Consider the following 21,528-nt stretch of genomic DNA (forward strand, 5'->3'; position numbering starts at 1 on the left):
ACACATGTTATCGTTCGCCAGGGTCGGATATGCACTCGCTGCTGCCTCAAGCACATTGCGCATGCTCTGACCCCCATTCTGTTCCCCCTCCGCCCCCACGGGTATGTTATGCGCTCGCTTTGCCTGGCGAGTTGATGTGCTTTGAACATGCTACACACTCAACTGCTGTTATAAGTCTAGTCTATGCAAGGGATCCACCTAAGGGCACAGAACAAAAACACACATGCACAGAACACTTGGTGCAAAAACAGATCATGCTGCACATTGACTAAACACCCCTACTCACTTGACACCAAACAGAGGCATGTTGCGTGTGTGTTGCACTAGGTGCTAATGGAGGGTGCCTAACATAACGCAGATCACTTTGCATTTTCACTATCACCATATTTCATGAGGCGGACCAGAAGGCAAAGCCCACATGCGTGCTCATGCATACGACACACGGTGCTAGGCTGCAACATCTGTGAAGTAAGTTTAAAGGTATAATGAAGCAAAGGAGGTGCTCATCTAATGCTGTTTCACACAGGTGAATCAATAGCATACAGCACACATACAGCACACTTTGCACTGATGTATGGTTATGTTTACTGCACTAATGTGCGCCATTCAGTAAGTCGATGTTACACACCCTCAGTGAAATTCACAGAACATGTGTGTAACTAGCAAGCACTAGTGCAGATTGTATCTGCTCATGTGCAAGGTAAAACAATTGCAAAAGGCTAATTCACAAACTGCAGCTGTGGTTGTGCCTGCGTGCATGCACGACCACAGGTGTGAGGACTGATGTGCATGTGAACCGTCTGCCGTGCGTCTCTAATTCAGGTCACCTGCCACGCCAGGCGTGCACCTAGACCAGTGTGGAGCTGGAACAGGACAATGCACAAAGCATACACAGATGCGGGCCAGTGTGTCCTGCTGGCCCCATGTAGACCAACTCTCCTGCAACGCGTTAGACTGGCTATCAAACAGTCAGCTCTAGTGCTTTCTCAGGGGCAAACATAATGTATTCGGCAGCAGTGGAAACCCAGAGGACAGGGATGCCCTCTGGGGGTTGTCTCTGGTACAATGAAAATGTTCTTTGCTCCCAAGTGGGAGTCGTGGCAATAAATATGAAGGTGTCGGGTACATAGCACCACTTCCAAGTCAGACTGTGCAGCCTATGTCCTGCCCCCTCAGCCCTCCCACAAGGGATCGGATTCCCTGAGCACAGTGATGTGCACCCAGGGTTCAATGAATCAGGATCTCCATAAGGTCCCCCACTGCTCGCCGGGAGCATTTTAATGTTCACAAATAAAAAATAACAGAAGGGACTGATGCACACTCACTGATAACAGAACGGAACAATCAATTATAACAGAAGGAAGAACTAACTCATAATGAGTCAAAACAGAAGGAAATGTTCCACACTCAGGGAACAGCAAATGGAACGTAAGACAAAGGGAGTTGGAGGGTTTCACACACATCACAACATCATCAGGGAACATCCAAAATCCATGATTGCGTAGGGAATGCATAACAGAAGCACATGGTACAAACGTACTGATAATGGAAGAGAACACTGCTAACTCAGCAGCCATATAGAAGGGACTGTTACACACTCAGTGATAGCACAAGAGAGTGTTACCAGTCCGCGGATACAGAAGGACGCGTTTCAATGTGGACGGTAACAGGAGCAGCGTTACACATTTGGTGGTATAAGAAGGCAATGATACCGTCACACCTACACACGTGCGCACACACGCACTCTTGGTGGTAGAGTAATAATTAGATATTCATTAATGGGGCAGCAGTCTTGGGCTTCAGTGGTGGGATCATAGTGCTGGGGATCCATTTCACATTGGGCTGGTCTCACACAGCTGAGTCCCACACGCCTCTAAGTCAGTCCCTTGAATGTAGAGGTGACTGGATGTAGTACCACCACTCCCACTTAGAAGACCAGCATGCAACGTAGAAGTGGGCATTAATGGTGGATGGGCAATGCCTAGAACAGCTTGGTGAATGGAAGGGCATCGGAGGAAGCGAAGGGGAATGCTCGTGATGTAGGATGACACTTCACACCATCAGGCCCATTCACAATGTCTGTGCATTTGTGTTAGTGACAGGTAGTTTAAGTTACTTTCCCAAGATACAATGCGTATGTGAGGGAGTTGAGTTTGACCCATGAATGGCTGACTCCCAATGCCAAGATTTAACCAACAGATCCACCATCTTCCCACCTCCCTCTGAAACCTTTAAGCATCAATGAGTCCACCTGCAGTCCCCACTGCCAGCTAAAAGTGTTCATTGTTCCCCAACGATGCCCACCTGTATCGAGGGTCATTAATTACCATCTTCATTGCTTGTTCCCATGATGCATTGGAAAGAACACCCTGCAATAAAACATCTCAATGAAGAGAAATCCTCCTTTGCATTGGTTTCAAGACAGTCCCTGAATTCTGCGCTTTAAGACAAAGGGCCGGGGGCGTTATCTGACCGAACACATTGCATGCAGCACCCACCCTCCCCAAACACAGCTATAGTGCCTGAGCTCATAGTCTCACCCAGCCTCTGAAAGGATACATCTGCTGAACTCTTTACTCTGGAGATAATGGACCCAGAGCGCAAATGGCAACCGCAATCGGTACCCTTGACTAGCATGGTGACTGCATACATTTAGGGACCCACCAGATGGTATTTCTGAAAGCCTTGCACCCAAAACTCTTTTGTGCCCAACCCTTACCTTTTTTTATTACATGACTCCTGATGTCTGGATGGGGGAGGGGTGGGAATTTGTGTTTGAAAAATTGTAGCCTTGCTCATCGGACTTGATATGTCTTACTTTTAAGGCCTCAACAACCGCATCCCAGAACACCTTCCTCCCATTCAGTGCTGTGCTCATTCTTCCCAAGCCAAGCCCAACCCCTCCCTGAAAGACTCATTAATGTTAACGCCGAAGCCCCTGTGCATCGCTACCAGCCATCTTTAGGCCTCACGGAAAAACATACCATGTCTTTCAGAAGCTCCTTAAAAGCTTGCTTTGCTTCCTCCTTTGTAGGCCAACTGTGCGATTTCTTGTCTGTTTCTGTTGTGTCCTCCTCTTCCCTCGTCTCTCCAGCATCACTGCTGAACAGGGAAGCACAGACAACAGTTTTTCAGGCCAACATGCAAAAGGACAAGCGCTATACCACATGATGTTTATTCACGCATGCCGGCAAAGAATGGCAACCTGCAGTTGTCTACGAGAGATGACAGTGGTTACAATTCATGTCAACTGCTACCCCAGTGATGGAAGGCCCCTAAAACAAAATATGTTCATGCCAGTATGGACCACATAAACCAACCAATAAAACAAGACACTTAGCTACATTCTATAACAACAGATTGACAACCAATGGGACCAGGGTGCTAACAACGAGCGTGCTATTTTCGGGCCCGTAATTACCGCCTTCCCCATTGAGCCCTATGGGGGCTCAAATGGGAATGGGGAATGGTCTACAGAATGGGGACTTACCGGGTCCTCCAAGGTCGGAATGACCCGGTAAGTCCCCATTCTGTCAGACCGGACCTGGACCCCGGTTTGGAGGCAGCCATGGCGCTAATAAATGGCTGCCTCCAAACTCATAATGACCCCCCCCCCCCCGATATCCACTAAATCCAGACAAAGGATAAACCAATGTCAAATTACAGGCGAGGGGAGACTCACAGGAGACAACTAAAAGAAACACCCAAAGGTAATAATTGACTTAGGGAAACAAAAAGGAAGAAGACAATACATAGAGTACCCAACAAAACAAAATACACAAAGGAACAATCAATAGACAACCTACAGAACGTAGCGGAAAGAATCACACAAAAGGAATAACCAAGTGAAGAAAACAAAGAGAAGGGAATAGCAAATAGCAAAACACACAGAAGCACACCGAAGGAAAAATCACCAGCAATTAATGATGAAACAAGAACACACATAGTGCACATGACAAAGGTCTTCAGCAACGAGGATGTACTAAACGTAGACAATAGGCCTCATTACGAGAGTGGTGGTCCAGAAACAAGGGTGCCAGTAGGGCTACTGGCACCCTTGTTTCTGGACCTCAACACTACAAGTTTGCCTACCAGGGCCGTCGCTCCGGCACAGCGGCCCCAGTAGGCAGACTTTTCACAAAAGCACCGGCAGTAACGGTGACGGTGCTTCTGTGTCCCCACTCCCATAGAGTCCTGTCAGACTCTATGGGAGTAGGGAGTTACAAAATCCGACCCCTGACTTCCCACACCGCCGGGACTTGTAATGTCCCGGTGGCACCGGGATGTCAGGCAGCGGATTCGCGTTTGGCGGCAACCCCAACGCAGTCCGACTCCATGGAATGGGGATTTACTGTTCAAACCAGCACTTGTAATATGCCGGTAATACCGGCAGACAAGTGCTGGTAACGGTATTACCGTTTCTCGGTATAATTCTTAATGACCATACACCATAATAAAAAAACAAAGCAGGCATTTACTAATAATAACACCTACTCATTGCAAAAAACAAAGGCATAATTAGCCAGGGATCCAAAGTGAAGACACAACATCAATTACCAACCATTAGAAAGCTCACCACAGGGGCAATTAGTGGGAAGAATGTATAAGAATATATAACATTGTCCGAAAATAAATGAGAGCCAGACCGTAGTACCACGCGAATGTGATTCCTCAATCAACAGTTCCCTCCTTTACACATCTGCAACCCCTCCCTACATGGTATCCTGACAGCCATACGTAGCATGACCCATGTAGACCTCACCTGCTTGTAATCTCTTCCTGCTGAACGGCTCCATCATCCTGAGGAAATGCATCATCTGCCAGTTCAGGGGTCACCAGCATTGGTGGCTGCGAAGGCAGCACCTGCAACTCTCGCTCCTCAGCAGGTGTGGCAACAACCTCTGCTGTGTGCACAAAAGGCACAGAAGATGCAGGGGGGCTTGTAGCCAATGATGGTATTTCAGGAAGTTTCCTAAGAGCAACACAAGAGATTAGAGTGTGAAAATTAAACTGCCCTCTCTCTACAGTACCCAGTTGTAAACAAGTATTTTTCTTTCCTTCCTTCTATTTTGTATACCAGGATTACATGGATGTTTGCCTTTGAGTACTGGGATGTGCAGAGGTTCTTGTCTCTTCTCTTGGCATGGATCCTACCTCTCTTACTTGTGCTATACCAGGCTGTTCATAGGTCCCTCACACGTGATCTGCACAACAATGGGTAACACATGGGCCTTTTCCTCACCTCTTTGCTTTACTAGGTTGAGCATTGGAACATCTCAGAAGATATATCATGGGTGTCAAACTCAAATGGTCTGGAGGCTGGTTTGGATTCAAAATCACTGGTTGTGGGCCAGACTACGGCATGTGTGATAAGTAAATGCATAGTAATACAAAGTATTGCTGTTGGACTTGTAAAGCGGTTAGTGCAAGCAAAGAACAAGTTACTTACCAAGTGGTAACGTTCTTTCGACTGGATCTTCCTCCAACATATTCCACATCTTTGACATGTAATGTCCACAGCTGTGCTGCTTCGGAAATTTTTCGGCAGAGGACACCATGCGTCGAAGGCGTCGGGTTGATGTCCCTCGAAGGCCTCCGTCGAGGGTGACATCATCGGATGTTATAAGTACGATGCAAGGCACCCGTAGCCTCAGTTCATGTTTTTTTCCCTCCACAAAGTGTGCCATAATCGAACACCAAGCCTCCTTGACTGCATATAGCCTTCTGCCCTTTTGCCTCTTTGCCTAATTTGCCTCAAGACATTATGTACCTCACCTTGTCGACCTGAGTCTACCTGGGCATATTCATTAACTTAACAGTACTACTTATTACGGCATGGTCCACTAACATAGTAAACACTGCCGTCACCCATATCACCATGTCCTCTAAATTGTCCTTAGATAATGTAGGCACACCCACAGTGTTACTTATTACAAAACCCCCCTGTAACACAGCACAGAGGAAACCTTAGACACGATTGCCCAAAATATTTGAACCCCTCATCAGTTATAGCATCAATCTAGACCATATTCGTCCTAAACCAAATCACCCAATGAAGACCACCCCACCACCTAATTCCAAGACTCGCTCTAAAAGAAACAAGACCACTACCAGCTTACATGCCCCCCTAAACTCACTCCAAATACCACAGTCAGAATCTGACCTTAAAGGTGCCCTAATAAATGCTAGATCCCTAGTTGCCCACGCAACAGAAATAGCAGAGGGTACCTTAGCAGATGACTACGACTTCATTGCCATCACAGAATCCTGGCTACATGATGCAGCAGGCCCTGCACTGACCCTACAGTCCCCGACAACTATACCATCCTTAGAGCAGACAGACTAGAATCACGTGGCGGAAGAATGGCGATCATTGCTGAAACTAATCTCTCTATGAGAATAACCACCTCTTAAATCTTGTGAGTCACTATCTATTAAACTACCCACTGCCAACTCCCAAACTTTAAATATCCATCTCCTTTATAGGCCACCAGGCCCTATCAGCAGCTTTAATGAAGACATCACCACCATCATCTCAGAGAATTTAAAAAACACCTCACAAACCTTACTGCTAGGAAATTTTAACCTAGGATTTGATGATATTAATGATCACCAGGCTACTTCTGTAGCTAATATCCTGACTGAACTGGGCTTTACAGAGATAGTGAACACATCTACGCATATCAAAGGGAGAACTCTCAATTGGGTAGCCAACCACAATTGTAATCTCTCCATCTACCCACAAATCTGGACCTACCACCACCTTATCTCCTTTACTCTAAATACTAAAAGACCTATTGTACAAACACCACCACCGCCCCCACATTAACCATAAACAAGAAAAATATTACAGTAGACAACCTCCTACCCCATATTTTACCTAATCTTAATTCTCCAACAGACTATTCAGAGCCAAGTTTATTAGTAGAAGAATATAATAACGCTATGACTATTGCTCTTAACAGTATCGCTCCACTAAAACTCAGGAAGAGTAAACCTAAAAATCATCTCAACTCCTGGTTCACACCCCATCTAAAAAACCTAAGATTACAGAAAAGAAGATGTGAAACGGTTTGGAAACTACATCCCACAACAGAAAATAAAACTAATCTAATCAATATCTCAACTCAATACAAAAAGGATATTCTCATGGCCAAACATGAAACGTATAACAACAGAATCACGCAAGCTAACTCCAGCATGAAGGAGCTCTTCACCATTATAAAAGCATTAGAAACTCCTATCTTAGCACAGGATGATTCTATCAAAGATAAAACATGGTGCTCGGACATCCAGCTTGCACTAGTCAACAAAGTCACCAATCTCCAAAACAAAATAGCTCAAAAGAAACACTTACTAACTGCTCAGACTCCCACTAATAAAACACTGCTGCCCAAGACCAAAGACCATACCCAATTTAACTTCTCCAAGGTCTCAATTATTGAGGTTGATAAACCGATTCTTGTTCTTAAACATCTAATTGTAAAGGTGACCAATGCCCAGCTCAACTGATCAAGGACGCTGCCAGAGATCTAGCTCCATTCATCACCAAACTCATCAATGCGTCCTTCACCACTGGCACCATCCCGCGCAATCTAAAATAATCATGGGTACTCTCACTTCGGAAATAATAAACATTAGACCCCAATATACCCACCAACTACAGGCCTATCACCACTGTGCCATTTCTATTAAAAATCCTAGATAAGGTAGCCTATACCCAAATTCAAAATTTCCTAGAGTTGAACCTGCTTCTAGGCTCACGCCAATCTGGTTTCCAGCCACAACATGGCACAGAAACAGCACTTATCAATTTGAAGGCCCAAATAGACACACTCAGAGATAAGGGAACATTAGCACTTCTCCTCCTACTTGACCTCTCGGCTGCTTTTGACCTGGTGGACCACAAAGTCTTATGCAGCCACCTGGACTCAGCAGCCCACTTCTCGAAAGAAGCTATAGTTTGGATACAGTCATTCCTCAGTGACAGGACTATACCCATTACTTGCGGAGTGCCCCAGGGATCATGTGTCTCTCCAACGCTCTACAACATCTTCACCAAGCCACTCTTTGATGATCTTGACCATCTGGGTATCACCTACACTAATTTTGCAGATGATACCCAGATCCTCTTACCACTCACTGGAGATTATGAGGAGGATTTGGCTATGGTGAACAGAGTCTATAGCATCGTTCAGGCATGGATGGCCAATCATGGCTTGTGCCTAAACGATGACAAAACAGAGCTCATCATCCTGGGTACCGCATCTCACATTACCAAACTTAGCCCTGACTACTCGTATTTCATCGATGGGAACATTATCAATGTCGCCAGAGAAGTAAAAACCCTAGGCTTTTACTTAGACTCAACCCTATCATTTACCAAACAGGTAAATTCGCTGGCCTCTTCTACAGCATACACATGCAAATTAATACGAGCTGGGAAACAATTCCTGTCAGCTGACAGTTGCCTGATCCTATCCAGAGCCCTCATTTTATCAAAACTTGATTATTGCAATGCCTTATACATAAGGGAGAATAAACAAATTATCAATAGAATACAGGTGCTCCAAAACAATGCGCTTAGAGCAGCTCTAAGCATTCCAAGAAGTGAACACATATCTGAAATAAGAAGGAAACAAAAATGGTTATCCACCCAAGAAAAAATCAATCTTAAAACTGCTTCCCTCATCCACAAATGCTTAAACAAAAAAGCCCCTCGCTACCTAACAGAACGATTCATCAGTAAATCTTCAATCAGACCCCCAAGAACAGCTAACTCCAACTGTCTTCAAGTGCCATGTTTCAAACTATCTACCATTGGAGGCTCCAGCTTCCCAGTTAGGTCAGCACAACTGTGGAACTCCCTACCACATACACTAAGATAAAACCAAACTTTCATCAAATTCAGGCAGAATCTAATCAAATGGCTCATAGAGAAAGACAAGTAACATGTCCTTCCTATGTATCCTCCTGTTGCATTAATAACTGCTCTGCTTGCATGTATCCCTGCATCCTCTAATGTACTCTAGATAAAAGTTACGATAGTTATCTGGTATGTTTACACTTGCTATCTATGATTTGTAGTCGGCACGTGTTTGTCCTCTATACTTGCTCTGATCCTCAACCTTTGTAACTCTGAGGAAAACTGTTTTATCATGCTCCGTAACCCTTGTAACTAGGCTGCACCTACTCTTATCACCCGCGCCCTGATACCCTCGGGTCCAGCGCGCATAATAAATAAATAAACAAACAAACAAACTGCAATAGCATAGGTAATTCTTTAGCGGGCTAGCCAGGGAGGGCGATGTGGAATAAGTTGGAGGAACATCCAGTCGAAAGAACATTACCAGTTGTTAAGTAACTTGTTCTTCGAATGGATTGTGTCCTCCAACGTATTCCACATCTTTGACAGACTCTCAAAGCAGTATTAGTGAGTGGAGGAGGGAGAAGAATACGGATATACCCAATCAGATGGCACAATAGAGCACTGCTTTACCAAAGGCCATATCTTGACCATGGAAAGTATCCCGGGAGTAATGCTTGACAAAGGTGTGGATGGAAGACCACGTTGCAGCATCACACATGTTTTTAAAAGGTACTCCCTGTTGCAGGGCCGGGGATGTAGCCACACCCCTGGTGGAGTGAGATCGCAAACCCTCAGGAGGGTCCTTACCAGCCAATCTGTAACATTCAGAAATGGTGAGGATAATCCACCTGGACAAGGTCTGTTTGGTAACAGCCTGGCCCAATCGGTGACCAGTGTATCCCACAAAAAGTTGGTCGTCCACTCTGACCCTGGACATCCTAGAAATGTAAAAGCTCAACGTTCTCCAAGGGTCCAACCTATGGAGCCTCTCCTCTTCCTTACCATGGTGAGGAGGAGGATAAAAGCAGGAAGTACCACCTTCTGGCTCAAATGAAACTCAGACACTACCTTAGGTAGGAAGGAAGGACATACTCTCAGTACAACCCTGTCCTTGTGGAACACAGTAAAGGGTGGCTTAGAGGAAAGTGCCTGCAATTCACTCACTCTGCGAGCAGATGTAACCGCAATCAAGAAAACAGTCTTGAAGATCAACAGTCTCAAAGGACAAGAGTGCAAAGGTTCAAACGGAGCACCCATCAAGATTCCAAACCGGCACCTGAAAAGTGGACGGCAGGAACACATTTGTGAGCCCTTTTAGAAACTGGGTAATTAAAGGAATCTTAAAATAAGAACATTCTTCAGACAAGTGCTTGAAAATAGACAGCGCCGCCAGGTAACTTTAATGGTACCCACTTGAAGACCCTTGTGGGCCAAAGAAAGCAAGAACGAAAGAACCATCGGAATGGAACACTGAAAAGGATCGACATTGTTTGCTCTACACCAGTTTCAAAACTTACGCCAACAGCAACGGTACAGGGAGTTTGTTGCTGGACGTCTGGCCGAAAGCAACACCTCCATCACGTCATCCGGGAGGTCCCATTCATTATATCTCAACCTTTCAGAAACCAAGCGTGAAGGTTGAGAGTCTTGACCTCTGGATCGTGAACCCAACCCCCCTCTCTCTCTTGAGAGAGAGAAGATTCCCTCTGTGGGGAAGACGGCGTGGAGGACAGATGGAAATTTCTAGAAGGTCCAGGTACCACGCTCTCCTGGAGCAATTAGGATCATGTGTGACCCAAACCTACGCAACCTCCTTAGAACCTGAGGAATGACAGGGATTGGAGGAAATGCATATAGAAGTGGGAAGACCAATCCATGATGATCGCGTCCCCTAAAGCTCCTCTCGGGGGAAATTCCATTGAGCAATACCTCTCGCACTTCCTTTTGGCACCAGTCGCAAACAGATCCACTTGAGAGGTTCCCCAAAGGGCGAAGATCTCCTGAAGGACTTCCTGAGCTAACTCCCACTCATGGGAGACTGCGCACTGCCTGTTCAGAGCATCCGCCGCCGCCTTCTCCTCTCTGGCCAGATGAACGGCCGAGAGCGAGATTCCCTGCTGTCTTGCCCAGAACCAGAGCTGCATCCCCTTTCTGCACAGAGGGAGCGACCATACACCCCCCTTCTTGTTGAGGTAATGCATGGTCACTGTGTTGTCCATCATGATCAGGACACTCTTCCCGTGCACAGATGGCAGAAAAGCCTTCAGTGCTAGCCTGATGGCCCTCAGCTCCAAAAGATGTATGTGAAATCTGGATTCCGACGGAGACCAATGACTGCTGACGGTCAGCCCATTGGCGTGAGCTCCCCATCCTGTGAGGGAGGCATCCGTCACTACGGTCACCTCCGGCCATAGTTGCCAAAATGGCTCTCCCTTCATCAGATTCCCTTTCGCTGGCCCACCAGAGAAGATCCTGTGAGACCTTGGCGGGATCCGAAGGAGATCCAACATCTTGCCCGAGAATTGAGACCACTGCGTTTTGAGAGCCCACTAAAGGGATCTCATCCGCAGTCTGGCCTCTGGCACCAGAAAGATGCACGATGCCATGAGGCTGAGCAACCTTAAGAATTTGAAAGCCGTGAGACTCTGGGCATGTTGAAATTTGTCAACCATCTGGACAATGTGATGAGCCCTCACGTTGGGTGGAGAGCACTTCCCCAAGGATGTGTCCAACACAGCCCCGATGTACTGGAGCTGTTGAGAAGGTGTCTTGTGCGACTTGTTGAAATTGAGGGAGAAGCCCAGCTTGCGAAGGGAGTGGCAGGTGAGGCTGAGATGATCCAAGGCCTGTTCAGGAGAACGTGCCCTGATTAGCCAATTGTCCAGGTAGGGGTAGACATGAATCCCCTTCACCTGAGATATGCCGCCACCACCACCATGAGCTTGGTGAAGACCCTTGGGGCGGAGGTCAACCCGAATGGCAGGACCCGAAACTGAAAGTGCGAGTCGCCAACGACGAACCTCAGGTATTTTCTGTGCTTTGGATGGATCGGCACATGAAAATAAGCATCCTGTAGGTCCAATGACACCAACCAATCCTGAAGTTGAAGGGCCTGAAGGACCTGAGAAAGGTAACCATCTTGAACTTATCCTTCCTGAGGAACTTGTTCAGGTGATGCAAATCCAAGATAGGTCTCAGTCCACCGTCTTTCTTGGGAATCAAAAAATATGGGGAATATCAGCCCTTGTTCCTCTCCGCCACAGGCACTAGTTCTATAGCGCCTTTCTCCAGCAGGGTCAAGATTTCCTGCACAAGGAGCGGATCTGGAATCTTCAAAGAGAGTTTTCCCGGTGGATTGTCGTGAGGCTGATTTAGGAAAGGCAGGCAGTAGCCGTGGGCAATTGTTTCCAGGACCCACGCATCTGAAGTAATGGCTCGCCACTCTTCTAGATGCTGAGACAGTCTGCCCCCAACCGGCGAACAATGAGTCCTGGCCTCATAGCTGATTCAGAGCGGCTGCACCTGAAGGCAAAGAGGCAGCTGCTTGAGTGGCTTTGGCACCACGTCCCGTCCACTGCGAGGACTCTTACGGAAGCCCCTCTGACTGGCTGCTCCCCTCGCTCTACCAAAGGAGGCGTAGTAATGAAAGGAACCCCTCCACTGTTGTCCCCTAGGACGAACCGGCGGAGGTTGATGCACAGCTGCGCCCAAAGATTTAGCAGCTGCTTTGGAGGTCTACAACCTCTCAAGGCTCTAGTCAGCCTTGCTGCCAAACAAATGAGAGCCGTCAAAGGGCATGTTGAGAAGATGGTTCTGCACGTCCGGTGCAAAACCCGACTTCCGCAATCACACATGGCATCCTTGCCATCCTGCACAATAGCAAGGAACCCATCCCTTTCTTCCCCCTCGGGAATAAGCTCAGCCGCTAAAGAGAAACAATTCCACAGAGTGTGCGAAAACCTGGCCAAGGCACAGGTGGAGTTGGCCGATTTAAAGGCCATACTCCCAGACGAGAATACCTTGCGTGCCCATCCAGCGAAATGCTTGTCGTCCCTATCCGGAGGGATGGTAGGGTACGCCGCCTGCCTTGAGGTGGCCGTGGCAGCCTGAACCACTAAACTCTCAGAAGTGGGGTGAATAGAAAGGTAGCTGGGGTTGCTACTAGATGGGTGGTATTTCTTAGTCAACGACTTATTGACCGCCGGAAGAGACTCTGAGGCGTTCCAAGCAGCAGCCACCCTCTTCTGTAACGTCATGTGAAAAGGCAACACTGGGTCAGTGGACGGACCCTGATCTAAAATGTCAGTCAGGTCATCCAGATCGAATTCAACTGGAGGCCCGGACCACCCGTCACCCTCGACATCAACCTCCTATAAGAGGATTCAGCATGAGCCCCAGGCTCTGGCCTGCCAAACACCATCTCAGGAGATGTGTCCAGGCCACTGGCATAATGTAAAGACTTTCGCATATCTTCCAACTGACTGTCCTCTGAAAAGACCATGTCCAGAGCTTCAGGAGTGTCCTCCGGAGAGTCAAAATGCTCCAACTTAACATCAGACCCCTCCTCATCCTCATAGATATCTTGCAGAGAATGATAGAACTCCTTTCTTGGAAAGAGGCGTCGACCTGGAATCAAGAGCAGGACTCACAGACTTGGACAGAGCCTTTCTCGGAGGATCCACAGCTCTAGGGGCCTACACAGGCAAATTCAGACCTGTAGGTCCAATGGCATCGAGTGCGCGGACGGCTTCAGCATCGCCAATAGCTTTAAGGGCTCCGAGGGCCTGTTCGAGAGCAAGGCCCTGAAAGCTGCACTCGATGGGCCCGTTGCTGATGGCGTCAACACCTTCCTCGACACCTTACCAGATTTCGCCGGTTTCAGCGGGGTCGAAGACCGTGACCTGGACCTGGCACGTCTCTGCCAATCACCCGCAGCCTTGTCCGAATGGGACCTTGACGGTTCACGATGTTCATCGTGCAGACTGCCCGGGCCCGAAGGCCCGTGAGAGTCGGACTGAGACAGATCCCTGCCGGCTTCAACAAAAGGCGCGGACGGGGCTGTACCTTGAAATTGAAAAATCTCCAACATTTTCTCCTTGAATGCCTCCCACTCCTCCGGGGTTGTGGATTTAGTGGGGCAAGCCACTTTCCTCACAGAGCCATCATCTGATGAGGACGGAGAAGGCGACTGGTGACCACACTTTTTTTTACGAGTGCCTCGGCGAGGAGGACGAGTATCGTGAACCACTCCGGGACCGAGATCCCCTGGACTCCCTCCGACGGGGAGAGTCACCCCTCGAGGCGTCGGTGGACAGACTGGCAGATTTTTTAGATTTACGGGGTTTGGACACCCAACCTACCTGCAACTTCCCCTTACGCTCCCGCAAGGCCTTGGCAGTCAGCGACTGGCATTTCGAGCAGTCAATGTCGTGGCTGTCGCACAGACACCATAAGCAGATACGGCGCGGGTCCGTGATGGACATCTTGGACTTAGTCCCTGCACTTCTTAAAGCCTGACCACAGGGTTGGTGGGGTTGAAGAAGAAGACATTAACGAAGATAACACGAGGCGTGCTGAGTTCTTGAGGCAAACACGTTTGCAGAAAAAATAGAACTAAGGCTACGGGCGCTGTGCATCCTACTTATAACTTATAACGTCCGATGGCGTCGCCCTCCAAGGGACATCGATCAAACGCCATTGATGCAGGGCGCCCTCTGCCGAAAACATTTCTAAGCAGCACAGCTGTGGACATTATATGTCAAAGATGTGGAATATGTTGGAGGACACAATCCATTTGAAGAGTGAAAATGTGTAAGCAAAGTGAGCCAGCCTGAACACACCCTGGAGTAAACAGATGACTTGCCTTCTCAGACATCTTCAAAACAGGCTGAAATTGTGCATTTTGCAGCTCAAACGTCAGGAGAAACTGGGTAAAAAGGCATGGGAACATAATACAAGAAATACTGCAATACTAAGGGTGCCAGATTACCAACCGAACAAAACTGCTGTTTAATGGTAAGGGGACTGTTTCTCAGTATTTATATGGTTCGTTGTGTTGTCAGTCATACTGTGTAGTCTACCTTGCTTTCACATCGGATTAGTTACGACTGGTTGCTATTAGTTTAGTGGTGCTTCTAGACGATATTCAGAGAATCAGCTACTGGTGGCATCGTCTTTCTCTCCCTATGTGGAAACTAAAGCCAGTGTGGCAGAGGAGCCTTTTCTTTGCTCCCTCAAAGGGCAGTCACGTGGAAGGCCTGAAGAAGGGAAATCAGCGGTTTATTGTGGCACGAGGGCCTTATACAGCCCTCCCAGCCTTATACGATGTATACCTCATTTTTTGTAAGACCTGCACCAAACACCATGCAGATCAGATTCACATTGCCATTGCATCTCCCATAAAGGTCCAAGCCCTTCCTCCTACTAATTGTCACCTTAACCATCAGTCAGCTTCTTTCTTCACATCACTTTCCACAGGCCTATCCTTCGATCACATTCTTCCATCTTCTTCCCTCTGCCTTTCTTTAATAGCCCACCCGCTACCCTCACCAGTGTCTCCTTCCACTCTTCCCTCTAGACTGCCACCGCCCACCCCTTAGCCATCTTCCTTTTCTACAAGCCTTTCACCCCTTGTCTTCTGTTTTCCTTCCCCATTTCACTTTTCCATTCAGGGAATAATGATTCAGACATGTTTGGAATAAAAGCACACTTTCTGTCTACTTGTGCAACCAATGGTGACTTTACTGGAATCAGATTACTTGATTAACTATCCTTCAGATATGAAAATAAAAATGGGACTCTGATTGGTACAACACCAGGGAAAGCTCAATGCAATACAAGTTATTCTCGTGCGTTGCTGGTGTCGAGGAAACCATTGAATATGGTGCTATTATACTTGAAGAAATTCCTAAAAGCGGTATGGAGAATGTGGTTTTTACGACTAACGTTAACTCATTTCCAATGAATGAAATCCTGGAGGCACGTCTAAAAATTGAGAGGAGCAAGCGGATTTGACGATATTGTCAGAATCCAAAGTATGTAGAAACCCTAAGGCATCGGGTGACAGAGTGTGCACATTTGAACTCTCTTAGATGTTTTTACTTTAACAAATTTGTTTGTGATTTCAATTTTGTATCCTCGCTTGACCTCTGGAACAGGATATTGGCTTTTTCTAAATGTAAATAATAATTTAACTGGGTAATTATATACCTATCATTATTAAGATAACTGTTTTATTGAAACTGTTTATCACTAAACAATAAAAGGCATATCACTAAAAAAAGCACACTTTATGCCTGTACTTTTGCTGGTTTTTGGACTTTATTTTTCCTCTTAGCCAGGCTTAATCCAAAGTTTGGCTGGGAGTGGCTCTGTTTTTTACCTCTGCTTTAAAAGTCCTTATGGGAAGGTTACCCCAAAGGTACCCAACCGTGTCCCACAGAAAGTACCCCCTTTCTCTCTGAGTCATGTGACTAGGGCGGGGTGGTTATTCTGTGGGCAAAATGGTTTCCATCGTATGGAAACGATTCTAGCTGGTTGGATCCCTTTTTGACACCCCCTCCAAACCCAAAAGGGAGATTGCCTTTGCTTACCTCAAAGGCGTAAAGGGGTCACATGACTATTGCTTTATTGCTTTCGCCTTTTATTGAATGTGGGAGGAAGTGGTCATATTTGGGCACATTGTGCTTGTATCCCAGAGCTGGGGCCATAGCCAGCATGAAACCTGTTCTGACTGGCATACACAGACGCCTGTAGGGGATACTGTGGATTCCCTTTATTTGTATATCTGAGCCCTTCCCAAGTGTGCTTAGTGGGAGGGACCGCCATTAGGTGACCACCCCTCTGCTTGAATGATGCTTCGTGTGCAAATGGGTGCTGTGACACACACTGCCCACAGAGGATGATAAAAGCAGACCCCTGTATCCACTCACCTAGTCTACGGCTGGAACTCTGAACCTACACCCATGGAAGGTTTGCTGCTCGAGGAAGGGCTGAAGCTCTGCGCGAGCACCCTTTGATGCTCCACTGAATTCAACAGCAAAGTTCTGTCTCTCCAGAAAACCAGAAGGAACAGACTGCAGCACTTCCCACTGATTCGATGGGAACAACTGGATCACTCACCTCTTCTGCTCAAAGGCTAAGCCTCCTTGAAACTCCTGAATGTGCCTGTAAGCAGTGGGAGCCCCTTTCCTGCCAGACCCCTCAAGACTTGTTGCATCATCTGGACCAGAGGTTCCTCCATCCAGGCCTTCATGCAGGCGCCATGGTTCCTTCTCCTCTATTTGGGAAGTTTCAGAACCCTGTGCTGCCCTTTATCCTGCAACCAACACCAAACTTGTCTTCTGTACCCTTTTCTGTGGTTTCCCCTTTTCCAGTTTGTCTCTGTAGATGAATCTTCAACAATAATTCTGCCCAGGGATCTTCCCAAGCTGATTTCATCCTCAGATGCCGAATCCTGAGTGCAAAGTCGATGAAGGATACCTGCATTGTTGACCACCACAGACCACAACTTGTTCACTTTCAGCTTCTCTGGCTCGGACAGTCCACTCCTGTCAACAATCATTCTTCCCAAAGGCGTTGGTGCCACTCCTGCATGAAGCGTTTTTCCCTGGAGCCTGAAGTGGTCTCCGAGAGCCTTCTGCACATCTCAGGAATTCCAGAAACAGATCCTATGGACATTTTCGTAAAGGTAAATCTTGACTGCAAAAACTTGCCCAAATCCGCAAAACTGCTTGCACTTGGTCTCTGGCGAAATTCTTTACTATCATAGATAGGAAAAGCATTTGAAATACCTGTATCTGTATTTTTACTTTTAAGAAAGACTATTGAACTCTTTGAAAAAACTCTTTGACAACTAAATACTTACTACTAACATTGTTGCACATTTGTTTTCTGAAGTTCAATTACCCGTTAATGTAATGTTTTATCTCCTGCCCTTTCCTTTAATTTGTTACTTGTGGAAAGTGTGTTCTGTACATGTTAACCACCTCATTCCCCTGCTAGGAGGTACGCTTGGGCTGCTCTGCTCCACTAGCACTTAGGCAGCCTGGTGAAACGTGGGGCAATCATTGGTACCTAAGGGAGGAAGACTAATCTAAAAACACTAACCCCATGGTTTAAGGAAAATCTCAACAACGGGCCACCTTGAAAGGTTGCCTTGGGACTGTCTAGAATCGGCAAGAACCATGACTACAATAATTCTGCACAGTAGAGTGCCTTTTGAGATGCAAGAGGAGGTGGGCTTGGGGTAGGCATTCCAGTTTTCCTTGCAACTCACACGTGGACCTCATCAATGGTTTAATGTTTAACAAATGCTCGTGTCAAAGGGGAAGCAGTCTATGTAGGACTGTTCCACTGTTCGTTTGTCAGATGCTGGCTTTAAGGGGACTAGGGCAACAATCCCGCCCACCATCACTGGCCGCTGCCTGTACCCCTGAAGTTACCTTTACAATTAAGAATGTTCTGCAGATGTCATGTTGCTGCTGTCCCCCTGAGGGGTGACAGTTGCAAAATGACCTGCAAATACAAGTCCCTTGCAGGCGTCTGTACAGGCATTTATTTTTATGAGCAAACAGACACACCCTGAAATCCAGCCTTATGCATATAAAAGAGGGAGTCTGTATGCACCCAATTGAACACAGCCTGTTTGCCCTGTAGCAGATTATTACATTGGAAACAGGGTGAACCTCCCTGTGTTTCAAGTCTGTACTTTGCAAATGCAATGCTTTGCTGCAACACAGGCAGATAATACATTTGAATTTGTGTTCTACCCTTGCGACTGAGTCCTTCAATGGCACATGTGTCAGAAAATAAAGGTTACTTACCTGTAACCGTAGTCCTATAGATGTAGACGTAGGTTTCCAGCCATCCAGTTGTTGGATCTGAAGTTTTCTTTTTTCTATTTAAAACTTAAACATTGTCGGAGTCAACCATGGGTGAGTCCCCAAAACACCATATTCAGATTGTTGTTTTCATTCCCATTCTTACCAGAATCTAATAACTGTATGCAATGTGCTGTTTCTGTATTGCAAGCCTTAACAGCTTGATAAAGGAGATGCATTCATGTAGGGCAGATTTCGAGCTGAAACCCTCTTGTTGCAGATCTGTAACCTTTTCACTTGTGAATGAACATCTGTCATAGATTCACATAATGTACACGGCTCAGAATAGCCCGGGAGCTTCTGAAAGTGAAGGTGGGCCTAATGTTAGAATCAGAACTTAACTTTCATAAGAAATGCTTTCCACATCTATGAGTCTGGATTGTAAAGGAATTGTAAACAATGCACAGACAGAGCCAGGGGACACTTGTCCACCAGTGAAGAGTTTGCTTAATAATATATCCTGGGAGGAGTGGAGAATCCCATAAATACAAGTGTGATGTGCCAGGCGATGGGGGGCATGCTTAGACTTAGTGCGCGTATATAAACAGGCGCCGTTTTGTAGTTATGGTAGAAACATTCAGGCCTGTATGGCTGCGCGGTAGACATGGACCTAAAACCTAACAAAGAAACCTGAATAGGCCCAAGTGTTGATGCTAAAGAGACCCACGATGTTAGCCTTCATCGAAACTCTCCTTTGTTCAACAACTGTAGCTAAGACATGTTGTCCCGAGAAGGAATGTGCCCTGCAAGGCCGCGAGACAGTACCAGGCGCCTCACATTGCTCGTTTATCGCAGCCAGACCAAAGCAGGCCTCTGACCCCCCCACCCAGCCAACCATGACTAATGACACCCACAACTGTCCCAGTCCAAGAGCCCTGAATGCCACGATAGTAGGTGACCCCAGACCACCAACCATAAACCCACTGGCCATAACTATCTAAAAGAGCATGACAATTCCACCTGATTTCATAATGTTAAGATTTGTAATGCGAGGTACAGGGTGGAATACATTATAGTCCAAAGCGACGGTGGAAGCCTTGGGTGCGGATAGTGCAATGCAGAATGAGTGAAGAATGTGTGGGTCAGCATGATCTCAAGCCTCCCCCTGTGCCAGGCCCAATCCTCCCAGGTGCACGCCGTAAAGATAGAGTAGCATTGTCTTACATAATAACTAACTGCAAACTCGACCTTGGTTCCAAGCCCAGCAGACCCCACGTGATGGAAGACAGACTGACGTGGCTGGGGCCAATGGCCTGGCATCTGCTATAGAGCAGGCTGACCATGTGTAAGGTCTTACCAACCAGCAACGCAAGTTTTTACTGTATATGTTTACGTCACTGATGACAATGTATTTCCTTATAACATTCTGCTTATACCATTTTTCGGCAGAACGTTCTGGAGCAGCAGAGTTCTTTGCTAGCTTACCTAATTTTCGTGTGATTAAAACTTCTTTTCCTTGCAAGAATTTCTTGGCCTTTTTTCCCTAGTGGGTTGTATTTTTTCTGGCGTGAGCGTTTGTAGGCGTACCTTCACTATGAACAAGCATATGTATATATCCATACAAAGTACCTGTAAGAATAATTACCAAATTAATTGTCGTGCCCCAAGTGTGAACTGGTATGACCATCACCACGATTTTAAATAGGAGCATATAAATTAGGTTTTTGATCGATGTACTGTAGTCCCGTGTGTAAAGCCTATAGAACGTGCATAAGTTATAAACAAAAGAAGTCTTGATGTTTTGTCTCTGTAAACGATGCTTCAAATGAGTAGTTTAAGGCTTTGATATGCATTTTTCACTGATCTGTAGTGGGAAATTCCTCTGGTATATAAGTCCTGAACTCTGCTATCTGGGTGCAGCACTCATGCCTTTCTTCCACTACACTATACTGCCACCAAACCTTGGTTATGACAAACATTACTTACCCAGTAGTCATGGACCTGTGGTTTGTATCTGCTTAGGGTCAAATGCGTTGCAAGGGGTACCATATGGTGCCCTGTGAAGAGTATTGCATCTTGTTTTTCTTTTCAAATTTTAAAAGGAGGCATCTGTCTCACACTATCCCTATCATAGGTGTACAGGTAACAATGATCCTTCACGCATCAATGTCTTCAGATTATTTGTTTTTCTAACATGATGTGTGTATATACTTCTTGAAGGTATCTTTAAACTGCGTCTTCGCTCCCATGTGGGGAGGATGAGTCGGCACATGTGATTCTAAGTCAGTGGTCTTCAAACCTTTGTGTACCAAGCCCTCCTTGAAAATTTCTTTTTGAAGTCGAGCCACCCTGTCAGTGAGCTTGCTGGATGAGAGATGGACACAGTTTTCCAGAGACCACCACTACCCATGGTAACAACAGGATTGTTGAACAGAGGATAGCACAGGTGCAACGGGCTGGTCTTGGAAGCAAGACCACGCACAGCAACAGAGGTTCGAAACCCAGAACCGCGCTTAGAAACCAAACTCAGGTATGGTATTAGGCGTGTTATAAAGAATCTATTGAATAAATGACCAGGTGGGTTGCTATTAGCAGGTACCATGCCAAGTCATCAAGTGGCCCCCTTGCTCATACATATCTTTCAACCTCTTGAGTCGCCAAGGAGAGTGAAATAGGGATGGTCCCATTAATTCAAAATCAGGAATTTGTTCTGTTAGTACAATCAGTTCAATAAGAATGATACTATCAAACGGAGGAACATCTCAGGTGTTTGCTTTTGTGGCTGGGGCGTTGGGGAAGAAGCCTACTCTACCAGCCTAACATCTAGAAGCATGAAGA

At 46.5% G+C, this 21,528-nt stretch overlaps 1 protein-coding gene across 6 annotated transcripts in view; it reads right to left on the minus strand.

Annotated features, from left to right (window-relative positions):
• The window catches only part of PRPF40B (pre-mRNA processing factor 40 homolog B), a 1,091,929-nt gene that overhangs the window by 350,787 nt on the left and 719,614 nt on the right, over nt 1–21,528 (minus strand). For 5 of the 6 annotated variants that reach the window (XM_069653885.1, XM_069653883.1, XM_069653884.1 and 2 more), the window contains 3 exons: nt 4,763–4,972; nt 2,985–3,102; nt 2,305–2,369 (listed from right to left, as the gene is read on the minus strand). In XM_069653885.1, coding sequence (XP_069509986.1) covers nt 2,305–2,369; nt 2,985–3,102; nt 4,763–4,972 — 393 coding nt within the window. The remainder of the gene's footprint in view (nt 1–2,304; nt 2,370–2,984; nt 3,103–4,762; nt 4,973–21,528) is intronic. The other variant, XM_069653882.1, reaches the window with a different exon arrangement.

The sequence above is a fragment of the Ambystoma mexicanum genome, chromosome 3q (genome assembly GCF_040938575.1).
Source record: "Ambystoma mexicanum isolate Mex_15411 chromosome 3q, UKY_AmexF1_1, whole genome shotgun sequence".
In the NCBI taxonomy this organism is placed as follows: Eukaryota; Metazoa; Chordata; class Amphibia; order Caudata; family Ambystomatidae; genus Ambystoma; species Ambystoma mexicanum.